General features: G+C 40.5%; 1 protein-coding gene and 1 long non-coding RNA gene across 2 annotated transcripts in view; one reads left to right on the plus strand and one right to left on the minus strand.

Annotated features, from left to right (window-relative positions):
• The window catches only part of LOC117525913 (E3 ubiquitin-protein ligase RNF38-like), a 43616-nt gene that overhangs the window by 15493 nt on the left and 9179 nt on the right, over nt 1-18944 (minus strand). Inside the window, exon 3 of the mRNA XM_034187864.1 lies at nt 5669-5730. Within this exon, the coding sequence (XP_034043755.1) occupies nt 5669-5730 (62 nt within the window). The remainder of the gene's footprint in view (nt 1-5668; nt 5731-18944) is intronic.
• Nucleotides 615-16401, plus strand: LOC117525914. Its single transcript, XR_004565166.1, has 3 exons — nt 615-628; nt 9174-9181; nt 16311-16401. It is a non-coding gene; the product is annotated as an uncharacterized LOC117525914 (long non-coding RNA).

Here is an 18944-nt window from a genome sequence, read left to right on the forward strand (position 1 = left end):
ACAAACGGCAGTTGCTAACTGTAGCTACAGGGAAAACAGCGACCTCGCACATATGGGAAACATTATGGAGCCACCTCCTATTTTGAGATCCTGATTTGCCAACACATGACTGAGTGCCCAGGATTTACAAAGAAATGACAGAAAGGATTTTTATGACATCACCTTATCTTTCAATTCAGTCTGACTTTTGCTATATCATATATATATTTGCTATATGTTAAAGTCAGTACACCCCTAATGAAAGCCCAGTGACACTGTAATACAAGTACTGCTTGAACAAATTTGGAATGGAAATAAAAAAAAAAAAATTTTTAAGCAAATAATCGGAAAAGTCCAACTATTCTCTGACTATAGCCCCTTTTAGTCTGTGGATTGACTGTTTTTCTCAGTTGTAGATGACTGGAACATGATTATCTGAATATGTCCAATACCTGAGTTCTGAAGAAACATATTGATCATTTTTCCTCTTTTCTGACATTGTAAACAAACCAATTAACTCCATCAGCGTCTTCTAATGTCCTGAAGCCATCATTCACAACACTTATTTGGACTCTTCTTTTTCCATCACTGTCCAGCTTCTGCAGGAAACAGCACGCATTTCTTTGACAATAAGAATTTAAGTCATATAGTAGATGGCAGGTTAGAATGACCCAAACATGTTCAAGCGATGGACAAGTCCAAACAGATTTTCATCTCATTTCTTTATGTTGGATGCTGTCTGGGCACCATGTCTTCCAACTGCAGAGTTACAGATATTTTCCAGACATTCTAAATAGCCACTGTGTTTACTCACTTAATGGATCTGTATGAGTGCGCAGTTTGGATTTTTAAAGACGGCCTGGATCCAAGCATATTTAACCACTGTGAGGTGGTGATGACTGAGCCACTGATTTCTCAACCTGAACGCTGGGCTCCGATTAACCGGGAGCTCCTACGTTCACCATCATAACTTAGCTGTTGCACAAGTGTGGCAAAGTTGGAGGAAAACATTCTTTAGAAATGCTGTCAAACAAAACCAACCCAAATGCTCACACCTTTTGTTGAAGCATTGTGCAACAACAGCATCACTGTTTCAATTACACTGCAGCGCCCTCTGATGGTCACACTCAGAAAGCACAATGGTCACTGTTCTGTTACATCGGAGTCTCACATGCTCTATTTCCATTACAGATTTACACAGGAGATAAGCAATATTTTCAGAATCAACAAAAACAATTGCGAAAATGACAGCAATTCCAATGAGTGATGAAAAGCAACTACTGGACTCTGATGTCCTCTGATGAAGGCCGTCATTCTAGACAGGCTTTTGCGCTAAATTGAATTTTGCCTTAATATCAATTTACTAATTCAAATTTCCCAATTTGGAGGGTAATGGAATCCTGCCTAGAAACTGGAGGCAAGTCTACCCTATGGTGTGATAGGCTCCCACAACCTCCAATGGAATTAGCAGATGAAAAAAAGAGAGACATGTTATAATCAAATGAGGAAAAAAATGGTGGGTGCTAATGTAGGATAATAGATGTAAATTTATGTGACTGTCTCTCTCTATACAAGATAACTCAAAAACTAACTCATGGATTTCAACAAAATTCTGTCAAATTCCATGAGTCGGCAAACCGTTTGTTATGTTTTAGTATTGCTGAAGAACAAAAACATTTCCTCTCTTCTCTCTATTCCACAAAAACCTAAAATACACAATTCCTCATTGGCTCAAGTTCAAAACTATCAAGATTTCCTCAATGTTGTCATTTGCTGTTTTGAATAAATCTTTATTGAAAACAGCACAAGTGTGTGATGAATATCTAATGTAGCAGCTAGTGCCTATGTAACAAGACAATTTCCATTTGTAGATGAGATGGAGGGAATGCTGACCGACCCCCCCACAGCCAAATCCTTCTTCCAGTATAAGCGAAGTGCGCATCTCAGGCCACGCGGTGCATTATGGGCAGGCTAAAGTTTTCAGCTACCAACCCACAAGCTATGGCGGCAGAAAGCAGCAAAGAGTGCTGTGATTTGGATCATTTCAACCAATGGAAAGTTGACGATTTAAAGCGTTTTTAAGCTCCGCGGATTGCCCGTTACAACCAGGACTACGTACGGCAGTGGACAGAAATGGAAAGAAGAGCTGGTTGTGCTTGCGTGTGCTGAATCTGTACAGAAAGTACCGTTAGTGCTGACGAAGGAGGAAGAGCGCGCTGCTGTCGAAAATGACACGTGCTTGTTGATAGTTGGAGAAAAACAAATTTCTGACCCCTTGAAGGCAACTGACGGATGGTTAGATGAAGTCCAGAGACTGTGGATATTGCAGAATATTTGCTAAGCAGGGATGAGAAATCGCGACTCCGCCGGCTTCATAATGACGACAATGACGGTGAGTCTCACATATAACCTCTTTGGTGTCCCGTTTGTTTTGATAAGTTGACAGACATACAATGATATGTGCATGCATGCAGTTTGTTTATAGAACATGTCAATTTTATGCGCCACGTCATTCATGGCGCGACATTACAGTCATAAGCCGATGCACGAAAACGGCGGCACGGTTTCAGGATATTGACAAAATAAATGTGTGCAAGAAACTTACAATTTTAGTCTGTCTTTTACGTCCGTCTGGATCTTTCTTTTCTGTGGCGAAATTGTGTAGAATGAACGGAGGTTTACGACCACATTTCTTCTTCTTTCCGTCTTTGTTTGGACTCGGCGGGGCTTTGCAATCATGTTTTCAGCCAACTTTCAAGCCTATAAATTCCGTTCGAGCATTTGAAAACAGCACAATGCGCCCCTGTCACTATTGTATATGTCGCTTAAGGCTTAAAGCCTTTGAAAGGACCCCTGTAAAAGCCTTAACTTTTACAGTCCGCTAATGCGAAATTCAACGGGAGCAGTGTGAGTGTGGTAGCTGGGATTTTTGCCCCCATTTGACCCACGTATGCGCAGATGCGATGCGCACTTCACTTATTCTGCTCAGCAATACCCCCCCACTCCAAACCAGACATCCCACAACCTCTCGACCTGCTAAGCCTCCAATGCCAAACCCTAGGTACAGCCACTGTCCCCATTTTCATATCCAAGTCAGCCTGTTCCATCTGAAGACAGTCACTCCTGCACCCCCAACCCATCAGCACACACACTTCATCCTCTGCAGCAACCCCCCCCCCCCCCAACTGTCCTCCTCAATCCATCAGATCAGCATGAACCCCTCTGCTGTCCTCACATCCTCCCTCCTCCTTTTCCTCAATCTGTCCTGTCCAAGACCCGTCCTAAAGTCTGAGGGGACAAGAAGTTCTTCAACAGGACACACACAGACTACCGGCCATTACTGTAAAAGTTTGATGGCTCTGTCTGCCCACATTAGAGCACAGAGGCCAGTGTGTGTGTGTGTGTGTGAGTGACACACACACACACACACACACACACACACACACACACACACACACACACACACACACACACACACACACACACACACACGAAATTATATTACAGCAGAGACCTCATGAACACACACGTGGACCAAACAAAAAACTACATTCATTACTAATTACTATACACAGCGCATCCAGAAAGTATTTACACCACCTCCTTTTGTTATGTTACAGCCTTTTCCCAAAATGGATTAAATTAATTTTTTCCCCTCAAAACTCGACAAAACACCCCTTAACGACAACATGACGTTTTGGGGTTTTTGTTGTGCAAATTTATTAAAAAAATAAAAACTAAGAAATCACAGACGTATTCACACCTTTTGTTCAATACTTTGTTGATGCACCTTTGGCAGCAATTACAGCCTCAAGTTTTCTTGAATATGAGGTGAGTAAAGTTGCAGTGATGTGTGCTGTCAAGGCTGAACATCTTCCAGCATTGCAAGCAATCTTTGCTAACATTTTGGAGACTGGTATCATCATAACAGGCTCCAAGAAAGGATTTGCTGTTTGTCTCAGGAAAGGAAATGGTGATGGCCTGGATTAAAAACACTGCTCTCTGTGCCGGGGAAGGGTCATTCCAAAAATTGCTACCTAACAGCAAGAGCAGACTGGTTTCACCTTTTCAAGTAACATACAATTAAGTTCTTAACATGATGTTTTGAGTTTTTTGTTTTTGACACCACCTATCTGATACTATAAGCAAAAGGTTTGTCATTGTGTCCCACATCTTTACATTAAATTATATCTTATGTAAACTGTAAAATTCTCAATCCAAAAACAGTATAATCTGGTGATTTCAGACACCTTTAAATGCACCATCACTGCCATCACTGAGGATGCGCACAAGCAGTCTTGGTATTTAACAAAAGCGGGTGTGACAACAACAACTGCAAACTTGCAATGCCGCTTGTACTTTGCAATGCTCTGCACTGGGAGAAAAACAGGGCCCCACACATGCATCCACGATGATCAAACTCAAGCAACCATGTTCTGTTGAACGCCTAAACGTTTAAACACCAGACTAAACAAGCGCAGACATTCAGGAACGTAGAAGTGGACAGTCGTCACTCCTATCAGACACTCTGAGCTGTTGTTCGGCTGCTGCCAGCACACATTCCACAGTACTGTGTCGGGAACCCCCCCCCCCCCCCCACACACACACACACACTCCACCCTGTACCCACACTGAGCGCATGCACACAGCAGGACAAACAGATATCCTGAAGCATGAGAGCAGACATAGCCTACCACATTCTATTTCAGTGTGTCCACATTTAGGACATCCGTCCACTCGCACACAAAGTGTGTCCAGCAGCCATTCTGGCTTCATAATCATCACTGAGAACTGAAGTAAGGAGACCAAGCACACAGGGAATAGGACTGAATTTAGATTTCTATTTTCCAACTGCTATGCTGCAGAACTGCACATTAAGACAACCAAGAAAATAAGGCCATTTGTTTGAACATTAATATTTGCAGATGTTCTTCCAGCAACAATTTTTTTCCCCCATTAACATTTCATAGACCATTTTGTTTCTTCTGCAACTATCACTCCCTTCCTTCCCTCCTCTCGCTCCGACCAAGTCCCACAGCTGGAGGTGAAATCATTAGCCATACCCCCTCCACGGTTTCAGCCTTCACCTTCCTCCCTGCCTTTCCCCTCTTCCTCCAACAGCATCCACAGCATCCTGCTTCCTCTGTTCTCACTGTGCTCTGCTTTTCTCTTCACCTACTTGTTTGTTTGTTTTTTTGCCTTTTCTGAGGAAGACTTCTGCCATTTTTCCAAACAGCTTCATATACTTTGCCGTCTTGAATAATAAGTATATTACACAAACATTTTGAATATATGTTTGTGTTTTTACATATGATAAAGCTTGCAGCTTCTAAAGAGTCTCCCATGTGCCTTCTGGCAAATTCAAGCATGGACTTCATGTTTTCTTATGCATTTTTCACTCTACCACAAAGCTCTAATTGCTAAAGCAACAGGTAAAGTTGCCGTGTGCAGACAAACCGTCTCTCCAATCACAGCCAGTGAAAGTTGTAACTCCTTCACAGTTGTCATGGCAGTGTTTGTTTCTTCATTCATTCATTCAGCCCCTTAGTGCACGCACATTCAGCTTTTAAGGACAACATGCTCAATGGAGTTCTGCCACAAAATTGGTCAATATTCAAAAAGTTAAAGTGAACATGATAAAGTTTGTTCCTAAATTTCTGGTGCAGTGCACAATCAGATGAGGTCTTACCTTATCGCTCTCATCTCCATACGCATTCTCTGGGTGACAATGGAACGACCCTCCAGAGGCTCCTGTGCACAAATGCATAAAACAGAACATATACAGGTCACATGGTTTGTTAACAATCGCATCTGCACAGCTGATTATGTCTACACACAAGATTTTTATACAACTGCCATGATTCTCCCATGTGCCTTCTCGCAAACATTTGCTAAAAGTTCACATTGTTTTAATGAAGCCTTTCTCTGTTCCACTAACACCTTGAACATATACAACTGGTGATACAACAGGGAAAAAAAAAAAAAAAAAAAAAAACTTGCAATATCCATATTTTCCTCTAGTCACAGCCTAGAACTCCTTCAGCATCCTAAAGCCATTGGTACTGGTGGCTTCCCTCACTACAGTCATGTACTGTTTGGAAAGTGCCTTTTTTAGTTTGTTCAATTACCTTTGGGCTCTGAAAATGGAGGTACTTTGTTTAAAAAGTGGTTGTAATTCTTAAAAGGTTCATGGGATGATTTTGATAAAACCTTTGAAATGAAAGCTCAAAGTCCACAGTACAAGCTTTGACTGTTTCACTTCAGCTCCACTGTAGTGTTCTACAGAAACAAAAAGAAGTAACTGTCCAAATACCATATTTTCATATTTCCTTTCACTCCCTGGCACCCATTTATTCCCATATTTTCCACCAGTATAAGCCACAGTAGGGTATAAATTTAATATGTTTTTTCTGTATTATCATTAGATTAATTTGGGAATTTGTGTATTGTTGTAATGTACTTATTACTGGCATTTATTCTTTTATTATTGGAGTTTATTTTGTTTAGTGATTTGATTCCTGGAAAAGGTTTATATTAATAGTTATTATCATTATTATTATGAATTACAAACAAGATTTTTCAGTATATAAGTTGCATCTGAGTGTAAACTGCTGGACCTGCCAAACACTTCTTTTAAAATAAGAAAGACACCATCACCACTATCAACAACTAAATAATAATAATAAAAAAAAAACAACAAAAAAAAAAAACAGGACTCACACGTTTTATCAGACCAGCAGTTTAGCATGAAAATAAATGAGCAGCTCCAGCCACACACATTTGCTTTTATTGTCTGATATGAGAAATTTAGTAAGTATTGAACTATGAAAGTTTATTAGTGTATTAATTTTATCTCAATCACCTAGTAAATGATTAATTGCTGCCGCTCAACAGAATCTCAACTGACAAGTGATGTAACAGAAAATACTTTGAAATCCCTCTCTGTAGTATTCATAATCATCAAAAAACACACGTAACAACAACAAAAACGTTGCCACTACACCTTTTAAGAATGGATGCATGATATTGTCATACACAGAAGTTTTAGGGAGATCTTGATTCATCTGTAAACATCATATTTAATCCTTTTGTTTGTTCTCATACAGTATGCCTTGGATTTAAAACAGCATAAAACAATGACAGCATGTTTGTGGAAAGGGGGCGTGGCCTATGTGTACAGAACACAGTGAGTCAAACACATACCGTACACTGTGGCACAGCGTCACATTAGCGCCACTAGTTGCCGTAGGTCCAAATACAAAGTAAACACAGTAATCCAGATTAGACTGGATTACCAATAAGGCCACGCTTGTCTCACTACTTTTAACATTTTGTTTTTCTACAATCCCTTCATTTTATTGCCTTTTCTGTTTGTTCCGGTTAATTGTTTTTTTTTTTTTCCCCGCCACTTGTGACGAGCACATCTTTAGCCGAGGATGTCCTTGCCACAGATGGCGGCAGTGGTGCACCTTCCAAGGGTAAATAAATAAATACAGTACTCCCAAGGGTACTTCAGGCAAGGCTACCTCTATAACAGAGGGGAAATTTGGGGGGGGGGGGACAGAGACTAAACTAGAAAAGAAAATATGCAAAACGCCTTTAAAAGAGCATTTTTCACCTCTGCTGTTTGTGGGATTTTTCTACTCACAGCATCTCACTTTGAAGACAAGCTGTGATTGACAACAAAGAATGGGGGAAATGAGAAGAAAGAAGATGATAGAAAATCCTCAATCCTTAAAAAAATAAAATAAAAAGGAAAAAAAAAGGCCTTTCTTGTTGTACTGCCATACCAATGGATTGAAAAAGGCTGAGGTAAGTAAAGCTTATATTAGCATTGTGAAGACCTGCCAAAAGACCGTTTCCACAAAGATGATTCAGGACGGTGTAACTGGTGAAGCATTCGTGGGACTCGCCGGCTGCATGGCGCTCTTCTGTACAACACTCATTGCCTGATCATAATAGGCAAAAATCCCGCTCCCTCGCCGTCTGTGGTCTCACTTGCACATTGTCAGAGTCCAGTAAATTGAGTCAGAGGCGAGTCATTCAGTTGAGTCACTCTATATAGAGCACAGAAGCTGCTGAACAGGTTTAAAATGTCCAGATGACATCATGTCCACTGTTGGACACCAACAGCTCAGTAATGCACTGCTTAGCTTCTGAGCTCAGGGCCTTTGAGACAGTTTTTGCTGGGGGCAGCGGTGGATGGTAATGCTGTATTGTAACAGCACCGTGACTTGCAAGGCCTGCAAGCACATGATCGCAATTCCACCGCCATGTGGATGCAGGATGTTTCTGTGCTACATATGGGGAAATATTAACAACATATGAAAGACTTGCTCATGGTTCAACTGTAAAAAAGCACATCACAGGACAATATGACTTTATGCTCCAAGTGCATCTGCATCCACAGACACAGACTGTTCTCTGATCTACACCTTGTTATTGTGCATTTGATTGCATGATCCTCCCATTGGTGGTCTCAAAGGTAACTTTCACGGTTATAAATTACTACATGTTCTGTCAGTCTTGTTTTGTACTTTCTCTTCTATCTTGACAGAATCGCCGTGGCAGATGGTCAACCCAATGAATCTGGTCTGCCTGAGATTTCTTCCTGTAAAAGAGTTTTTCCTTTACCACTGGGAGCAGTGTGCTGGCTCATCTAGACTCTTACTCGTGTACAGCACTTTGGAATGACTGACCGTTTAAGATCAGTTGGCGCTATGGTCACAATTTTTCTTGCTCAAAAACACAAAGCATGTTGAGTCTAAACAAAACAAAATAAACATTATGATGATCATGCCACATGTTTTTGAGACCAAGCTACTGACTCAGCAGCTATCAAAAGCTTGTTTACTGTCAACATCATTTTAAAAATTACGAATAAGCACAATTTTAAAATCGTGATTCTAAAAGCGCCGACTCTTAGGCTGCTCATCACACTAGTTAAAGTGTGCAGTTATCACCAATATCAATGGTCAACAGCAGTAGTGTAACAATACACAGCGTATCATGACAATCATATCATGGGGCCTATATCAAATCGTATCAGTATGTTATTTAATGAGTATCATGCTACTAAGAAAAGACAACTACTACACAGAAGAAATAATGATCTCTTGCAAAAGAATCATAAAGTATTTGTAAATTATACAAGCAGGAAACAGATAGCTTTAGGATTACAAGTTATTCTCCAGAATAATTTGTTCATTTAAAGTTAAACATTTACCAGAAATTAGTTTCGATGTAATTAGTGTGACAAGATACATAAATATGTATGTATGTATCATATCATGGAGCTTGTGGAAGGAAACGTGGCTGCATGCCAGTGCATAAAGAAAATTTAGAAGTTTTCAAAATTTCTGGCACGCGTAATTTTTGTGCCACTTTCCGTAATCTAATCACGAAGACTGCGCAACCTACAACCCCTGGCAAAAATTATGGAATCACCGGCCTCGGAGGATGTTCATTCAGTTGTTTAATTTTGTGGGAAAAAAAAGCAGATCACAGACATGACACAAAACTAAAGTCATTTCAAATGGCAACTTTCTGGCTTTAACAAACACTATAAGAAATCAGGAAAAAAAATTGTGGCAGTCAGTAACGGTTACTTTTTTAGACCAAGCAGAGGGAAAAAATATGGACTCACTCAATTCTGAGGAATAAATTATGGAATCATGAAAAACAAAAGAACGCTCCAACACATCACTAGTATTTTGTTGCACCACCTCTGGCTTTTATAACAGCTTGCAGTCTCTGAGGCATGGACTTAATGAGTGACAAACAGTACTCTTCATTCATCTGGCTCCAACTTTCTCTGATTGCTGTTGCCAGATCAGCTTTGCATGTTGGAGCCCTGTCATGGACCATTTTCTTCAACTTCCACCAAAGATTTTCAATTGGATTAAGATCCGGACCATTTGCAGGCCATGACATTGACCCTATGTGTCTTTTTGCAAGGAATGTTTTCACAGTTTTGCTCTATGGCAAGATGCATTATCTTGAAAAATGATTTCATCATCCTCAAACATCCTTTCAATTGATGGGATAAGAAAAGTGTCCAAAATATCAATGTAAACTTGTGCATTTATTGATGATGTAATGACAGCCATCTCCCCAGTGCCTTTACCTGACATGCAGCCCCATATCATCAATGACTGTGGAAATTTACATGTTCTCTTCAGGCAGTCATCTTTATAAATCTCATTGGAACGGCACCAAACAAAAGTTCCAGCATCATCACCTTGCCCAATGCAGATTCGAGATTCATCACTGAATATGACTTTCATCCAGTCATCCACAGTCCACGATTGCTTTTCCTTAGCCCATTGTAACCTTGTTTTTTTCTGTTTAGGTGTTAATGATGGCTTTCGTTTAGCTTTTCTGTATGTAAATCCCATTTCCTTTACGCGGTTTCTTACAGTTCGGTCACAGACGTTGACTCCAGTTTCCTCCCATTCGTTCCTCATTTGTTTTGTTGTGCATTTTTGATTTTTGAGACATATTGCTTTAAGTTTTCTGTCTTGACGCTTTGTCTTCCTTGGTCTACCAGTATGTTTGCCTTTAACAACCTTCCCATGTTGTTTGTATTTGGTCCAGAGTTTAGACACAGCTGACTGTGAACAACCAACATCTTTTGCAACATTGTGTGATGATTTACCCTCTTTTAAGAGTTTGATAATCCTCTCCTTTGTTTCAATTGACATCTCTCGTGTTGGAGCCATGATTCATGTCAGTCCACTTGGTGCAACAGCTCTACAAGGTGTGATCACTCCTTTTTAGATGCAGACTAACGAGCAGATCTGACGTGATGCAGGTGTTAGTTTTGGGAATGAAACTTTACAGGGTGATTCCATAATTTATTCCTCAGAATTGAGTGAGTCCATATTTTTTTTCCCTCTGCTTGGTCTAAAAAAGTAACCGTTACTGACTGCCACAATTTTTTTTCCTGATTTCTTATAGTGTTTCTTAAAGCCAGAAAGTTGCCATTTGAAATGACTTTAGTTTTGTGTCATGTCTGTGATCTGCTTTTTTTCTACAAAATTAAACAACTGAATGAACATCCTCCGAGGCCGGTGATTCCATAATTTTTGCCAGGGGTTGTATTCACAAACACTGCACGTCATTGCGCACAGGGCCTCGCACAGTTCACAGCGAGTTTTCTCATTTGCAGACAAAATTGTGTGCCAGTGCGGGGATCAAATTTGTGCAAGTGTCAAGGTGGCTTAAGCATTCAACTTCTGTGTGACTCGTATGGAAATGAACCCTTTATGTGTGGATGGATAGTGTGCCTGGGTGGATGCCATTCGGGACCCGGGCGGTTAAAGGTGTGGTGGATCCTGCAACACACCGCACGAGTGCACAATCACAGCCTTGATTTGACCGACCTGAAAAACCAGCTGAAACACTTTTTTCCCCATTTAATTTTCTAAGTACAAAACATGATTATGCTCAAAGACAAATGTCATTCTGCAAAACACCCGTACAAACATGAAATGCAGTTTACAAAAAATAATAATAATCATTGCAAATTAAAACAACATTCCTCAAAAACAGGTCTGGGAGCATGAGCTGGTGCCATCTATTGTCATATCCACCACACTACAGAACCAACTTAGACTTTGGATGGCAACCACCCAGCCAGACAACCAGTCCATCCCCACCTCTCAAAAGCAACCAGCTATCTGCTGCACCCAGATGAAATGGGGATGTGTTCTTGGCCTTTTCCAGCCTCTGACTTCCTCAACACAAGCTGGGTGTCCATTAGAGATTTGTGCAGATACTTTCAGAATGTCTGTAAAAACAACTATAGCATACATGACAGCGTTTCCACAGTGTGATTGGTTTTGTCCTCTTGTTGATAAAAGTCATTCCAGCAAGACTATTCCAATAGTTATGGTGAGTTAAGAGTAAGTCCCGCTAAAATGCCATTTCGTACTTTCAAATTCAACGCTGCAAGAACATTATGTCTTATAAGGCGTAACAAGCTCTCCGTCTCATACCACACCGTGTATTTTAGAATGTCATGTGACTTATTTTTTAAAGACATGCTTCCTTTAAGCACATTTTCCATTTCACTACTTTAAATTGTGCAATTTGGAGGGTCAGAGAAACCCACTAACTTAAGGTGCCTGCATATTTGATCATGCCCAGAGAAACGCACCACATGTCCCAAACAATGCAGGTGACCTGCCCTCACAACGCTAAACACACAGTTTAGGTGACATTTTCCTTAAAGATAGCCAGATTAGCAAACCTAACGGTTAAAGTAACTGAAAATGGAAACAAAATAAGAAATGAACAGAGCAGAGTTCCTACAAAGAAATCCCAATTGTTTAATTTGATCCATGTATCATAAAAGCAGATGTCCTCAACAGCTGAAAAATAAGGTTGGAGGATGAAGACGGGGGGGGGGGGGGGGGGGGGGGGGATGGTGACTGCAGCAAAAACTATATGGAGGAGAGCTGGACGGAGAGAGACAGCAGTGAAGGGTGAGACGGAGAGGCAGAGGGAGTGAGCAGGGTGGGGGGGTTGTGGCTTCCCCTCTTGACTGCTATTGATTTTCTGTAAGCCTCAGAGTGCATCAGCTATTTCTATCCATTTCCTCCACCTCTCTCCCTTTCTCACTCCCCCTCCCTCAGCACACACATCCTCCTCCTCCTCCTCCTACCCTCCATCACTTCATCACCATCACTCCCTGCCACCCATCTATTTCCCTATCTGCCGGCTTGTCTCTCTCCAGTATATTCCCAATACTTTATCTCACAGCTTCCACATTTCCTGGCTTTCTTTATCACACCATCTCTGTCCACGAGCCCAGTCGCAGGCTTCGGTTTTTTCCTCGCCCTCCCCCTCGTCAAACGCAGAAGGCAACATTCGCATAGTTGATGCATAAACCGATAGATGACTTACAGGTTTATCTGACAAATCCAACTCGACGGTAACAAAAGGTAAATCGACAGGAAGCTGCCGCGGAACTATTGCCTCACAACTCAAATAGAGATACTGAAGATAATTTCAGCCACATTTGTGAGTAAAACACATTCATCTGACATCACCTTGGCTGCTTAACACGTGTCACCTCACACTTCACACCACATTTGAGTAACAAGCTAGCACACAGGCTTAAAATAGGCAAGCACGCGAGGCCTGCACAGCTGGTACCTGTCCAACATGGCTCCACTGACGGCACGCGTGAGCTTGGAAGCAGAAACAGCCGAGTTCTTTGTCCTCTTCCATCCGTTTACCGCTCTAATTTCCTTTAATATTGTGTTCTTTGAGGTTCTACTTTCGTCCTGCACTTCTTCCCAATCTCAGGTGTCAAACCCACTTTCAGCACCAAGCAAGAGTCTGTAAATCCAAGGGTTTTTATGCATTTTTTTTTATTTTTTTAAAGATCAAATTAAATAAAAACAAGTCAGACTTCCAGAAGAAAATTTCTAAAATTGTGCCATTTAAACTTACAGTGAAAGCAAATCTATACAACATAAGAAATTCTATATTTATTTATTTATTTATTAAATAGCCCAAACTAGAACAGAGAAAATCTCATGTCAAGTCTCATGTAGCAGAAATTATATTTCTTCTTTGTAAGAAATCCTTCTGTTCCACTCCAAGAAGCTGGTGATGAAACAGATTGATCGTCTTTTTTAATGACTGAAGTAAATGAAGTCTAAGACCTATTTAGCGACTTGGAAATGGGTCATCTCTGAAAGTTGGCACATTTTGCCTGATGGCACTTTTTAATAGGTTTTCATGCAGTAATAAAATAAAAAAAATAAAAAAATAAAATTGTTTTCATTCCATTTAACCACCTAAAATATTCCACTGGTATTCCTCAGAAAAGCTTTAAAAAGTTATAGCCTTCTTGTCCGCCGCCACAGCAGATACAAGGTGGCTCAGCATGTTGATTTGGCACAAGGTTTATGCCCTTCCTGACGCAACTCCACATTGTATGGAGTAATGTGACAGGGGTGGGGTTCGAACCAGGAACCTTCTGTGCTGGAACCACAACCCCTGCATTTCTAAAACAAAGTATTTTCTAAAAACATTTCAGATGATCTTCTTGTCCAATCATCACTTGGTTACATCAAGAATTACTGCAAATGGTAAATGGACTACATTTATATAGCGCTTTTCCATCTGCATCAGTTGCTCAAAGCGCTTAGTGATTTTCCGGCCAGGCTGGGATTTGAACAGAGGATCCTCTGGTCTCAAGTCCAACGCTTTAACCACTAGACCATCACCTACCCTCACTGCACTGTATTTTATGACATATTCAACAGCATGGTGTGCGACAGTTCATGAGGTTACTTTGGCAGAAGAAGTAAACTCCTGTCATCCTGATTCAACAAGTTGATTTTGGTACTCGTCTCTACTGTATCCGCTTTGTTAAACCCAGAATGATCATTACCTCAGTGTTGCTTTCAGCTATCGTACACTTTATATGTTCAGCGGTCTCTATGAAACTCCATGCGATTAAACGAAGAACCTCTCAGGTGGATGTTTCAGTGAAAGATTCTTCCAAAAAACCTTGGATTATATCTTGCGGGTTTACAGTCTGACTTACACTTTTGTCAAGTGTCTCACTCAGTGATGGAAATAAATGTTTCTACTGTGATGTCGTTCTGTATTTATCCATATGTTTCTGACAGTCCTGTTCCTCCTCCCCGCCCACCCAGGCTGCAAGTAAACAAAGCATGCACGTGCACACGGGGTAGGTTTATGTGCACACACTAAACCACTCCTTCACTCTTCTTTCTCATGCCACATTCTGTCATTGCAGCCTCCTCTCCTTCAATACATGTTTTATGCCGGATGCAGCTCCGGGTGCATACAGCAATAGAGATGGCCTTGAACCAGCAACCTTCTAGTCAGGAGGCAAGCAAGCTAACCATGCTGCCTCTCCCTCTTCTTCAATGAGAGACATAGACCAACAGAAACGCAGAGAGATAGAAGAAGTTTTTAACTCGTTCCTGTCATCTGCACATTACAGCAAGGGACGAGGTGGCTGTCAACCCGTATCAGCTAATCGCTAATTTCAACAATGCAATAGAGTACCACTGCTGCCCAAACAGTTTCTCTACTTTATCCCAGACAATCAGCATTAACACTGAACCCTGAAAACAAAAACTGGTCAGCAATAAATGAAGCGGACAACCCTGAGACAGTATTACAGAGAAAATCAGAAGGTGGATTTTCCTGTTCGCTCCTAGTACACGTAAAAAAAAAAACAAAAAAAAAAACACACACACACAAACACAAATTAGGTTAAATGTCAAATCAAGACACACTGCTTCCGTAACTCAGGAACTCATTCTACTTGTCAAGTTACGCCTGTCTGAGGAAGCTGAAGGAAGTGTTCCATCCATGATGTTTGCACTCAAACACACTGCCACTGGTCACAAGTCCAGCACCTTCCCACAGCCCTGTGCACCCATTTAGTCCAATCCAATCATTTTCATCTCTCCACTTAGAGTCACATGATCCCCCACTGCCTCCAGGGTTGTGCACCCGACTCCCCTCTGAAAGAGAAGCTTCCCAACTGTCTTCAACCTACAATAACAACAACAACAATAATAATGTGTTCTCACTCATCTAGTCAGCTCTATTCACAGAACCTTGCTCACATCCTGATTTGCGTCTACTCCCTTGTTCAAGTGTAATCATCTCTCTGCCTGACCTTCTCAAATCTCTTTTCACTCGCATCGACCTTCATGACAACCTAATCCAAACCGCTACTTCCTTTCAAAGTGACGACCCTTTCCTCCCCACACAGTCCCTCCTGTAATTTTTCTGTTCCTCTCCCTCCACACTGATCTTAAAGGCTTTTATTGCAGCTTTTGGCACAGCTGAGGCCATGGACTTGGGGACAGTCAGAAGTCACTTCACCCATCCCCATCCATTATCAAGTTCTGATGCTAAGAGTGACAGAGTATGATGTTTAAATACAGCTGAGTGAAACAGCTGAAAAATTTATCAGAATAAAATGTCTCATTTCAACTGACCGTGAAAATTATTTTCAATCACCTATTTTAATAAACACCAGGAGAAAAAAAAAGTTAATAAAATATTGTTCTCTATATTAAAAAAAAGAAAAAAAAAACTTTATATATTTGAGTGTAAGCAGTGCACTGCCATTTAAGTGCAGTTGTGAAACCTGGTAACTTTTTTTTTTTAAAAGATGTGACACTCCGGACTTGGGGAAGTGCTTGACTGTCACAATAATTACATTACTGAATGATCGTAAGCTATGCGGACATTTTACTGGACTTGATATTACCTGTTGCATTTACATGCATTTGTACACATAATGCCACCAAGACTGCGGCTAGTCTTTGGCACCACTACAATTTTATTCTTTAGCATTTAAATAAGAGATTCATAATATGATATTGCCAATATGATCAAAATTCATCCCGTCTGGAAACAATTTAGAATTTCTCCCCCAAAGGGGAGAAAATTCAAGTGATCAGACACCATGACCTACATTTGGTAGACATCACAGCTCACACAGGGACTTCCCCTGATCATTGCAAGGAATGCTGGGAAGGACACGCAACTGACAATCGGAGTAAAGAAAGACAGCGTGATGTCAGACGGCTGCTCGCTCAAACAAAATAAATCAAGCTATTCAAAACAGCCTATTTCAATATAAATCTAATACATTTCTAATATTTTCTAATGGTTGTGGAGCAATAAACACTTCCAAATCTAAAAACACTGTTTTTGTCATCAGATAACAGCTCTGAAGCGACTTACAAGACATTTTACACAGGTTAGCGGGCGCGCCCCAGGAACGCACATCAAGGTCACAGGTAATCTCAAAACCTTGGGTGTGCACGCACTTTCTCCTGCGGTCCGTGTGCCCCATGGGGTTAGAAGGAAAAGACAATATTCACCATGGAATTTCCCCCAAGTAAACATGTTCTCTTCATTAAAATGAGCTGTAATTTGCAACACGTTACAAAATCAAACCTACATTATAATGCTGAGATTTCAGGAGAAACCAAGTTGTCACTTTTGCGAAATTTGAAAGGCCGCACAGCTCTAAGTGCAATTTTAGTTATTAACAGAGCCTGTGAATCCACCGTGTTAAATAAATTATTTTTCCAAACAACTACTCCAATGTATTAATGTTCTTACAAAAAAACACTTCATTGCTGTTTAAAAAGGTGTACTTACATTATTATGCTAATATATTAGCATTATATCAGTGACATAAAATGGTATTAAAATGAAAGTGTTATTTCTAGAGCAGTAGATCATCCAAAAGAAGCAGTTATCCTAACAATCTTGCATATTTTGTCATCAAGTGACTCTCCACAATAGACAGCCTGAGAGACGTCTTTCCGAGACAGATCATATGTAGGATATGACTGATGAAATGTCGCACAATCCAAAGGATTGGAAGTGGTTATAAATTTGTTGTTGTCTTCACTCCTGGTTGAGATGGTTTTCTTACAGTTTAAACAATGGTGTTCTGGCATTGACAAGAGTTTTTTTTTTAAAGCTGCCAGACAGATGAACTGACCCGTCCTCTGTTAATTTCCTCACTTCATGTTGTTTCTGCAGTTGTGTCACATGTGGATAACAAAAATTTAAAATCGTTAAATGATTGGCTGGTTGTACTAGCAGCAAGCTCCATTATCAAGGCATATGATGGTTATGGGATATAAGGATATCTGGTCCACTGTGAAAGCTTGGGTAGAATACAGGAATGCTGCACACCGACAGCGTGATCTTGACCTAAGAGCACAGATGGTTGCGTGTCCATCTGCATTTCCAGTTCCACATCGTCACTGTTGGCAGTGACATACAATAACAGAAAGTGCAGCATAGACAATACACAAAGTGTAAACAGCTTTCAGTCTGTTAGCACAGCTCAACATGTCATCTCTCCAAAAATAAATGTGACAGACAGGTACAGAAAGGACTGAGTGAAGTAAAGAGGAACAAAAAAATGAGACGCTTCAGCAGAGTTGGGTGAAAGATCATATGAGGATTACCAACTTGTATCAATTTCACAGAAGCTTTAGACATTTAGAAGATGAGGCAAGTCCATCAGGGCTGAAACGATTAGTTGAGTAACTTGAATAATTAAATTACAAAAAATGTTCGAGGAAAATTCTGTGCCTCAAAGCTCCATTTAACATTGTAGTACATATGTCAAGCCTGTGTGTGGTGCTGTAGCATCCCTAGAAAAAAAAATACAGAAGAAGGCTAGAGCATGTGCATAAGACATGTAAGAGCTAATCAACGTAGCACCAAAAGCTACAGCTTTCCAACACGAGAGTAAAATAAAGCCTTTTAAGAGAAAGAGGTTCCACACTGATTTAAAAAGTGTACGCACTGTTTGACAGTAAATGGCTTCACCCAACCACTAACCATGAGCGAAAAAAAGTTTGTTATTCATATTCTCTGAAAAAATGGCCAAAAAAAATTCTAAAATTCCACCAGGGTGTGTAAACTTATGAGCACAACTGTATATATGTATGTATGCAATATTAATTTTCCTTCAGCACTGCAAACTGGAGCTTCCAGTCATCTTTTCCGACTCACAGCCCATCTCCTGAAAATTCTGTGAAATACAATAACCAAAGAAACATCCCAAAAAGTGGGTTAAAGAACAGGCAGAAAGTAAAACAGGAGGAATGGATCAAAAAGACTGCAAGGACAGAAAGAAAGTGATCAAGGGGAGCAGGATATCATGAGCTTTCAAGTGCAATGCAGGTGACTAGCATGAAAACAACAGATGAAGTCCCCCCCTTTACACTCACTATTCTAAACAACCTCGTTCTCGGAATAGAAAACGGCCTGGAGAGGTTTGGTGAACCAGCTGCTTTACTATTCTGAGAGACACTCAACAAGCAATCTGTCCAAAATAAAGCAAATGCTCTATTTGCTCTACTGCTGCTAAAAGAAAGACAACCTTTTGATATTTCTGCAATTGTAACTCTTCCTCATTT

This window comes from Thalassophryne amazonica, chromosome 15, assembly GCF_902500255.1.
Source record: "Thalassophryne amazonica chromosome 15, fThaAma1.1, whole genome shotgun sequence".
NCBI classification, from domain to species: Eukaryota; Metazoa; Chordata; class Actinopteri; order Batrachoidiformes; family Batrachoididae; genus Thalassophryne; species Thalassophryne amazonica.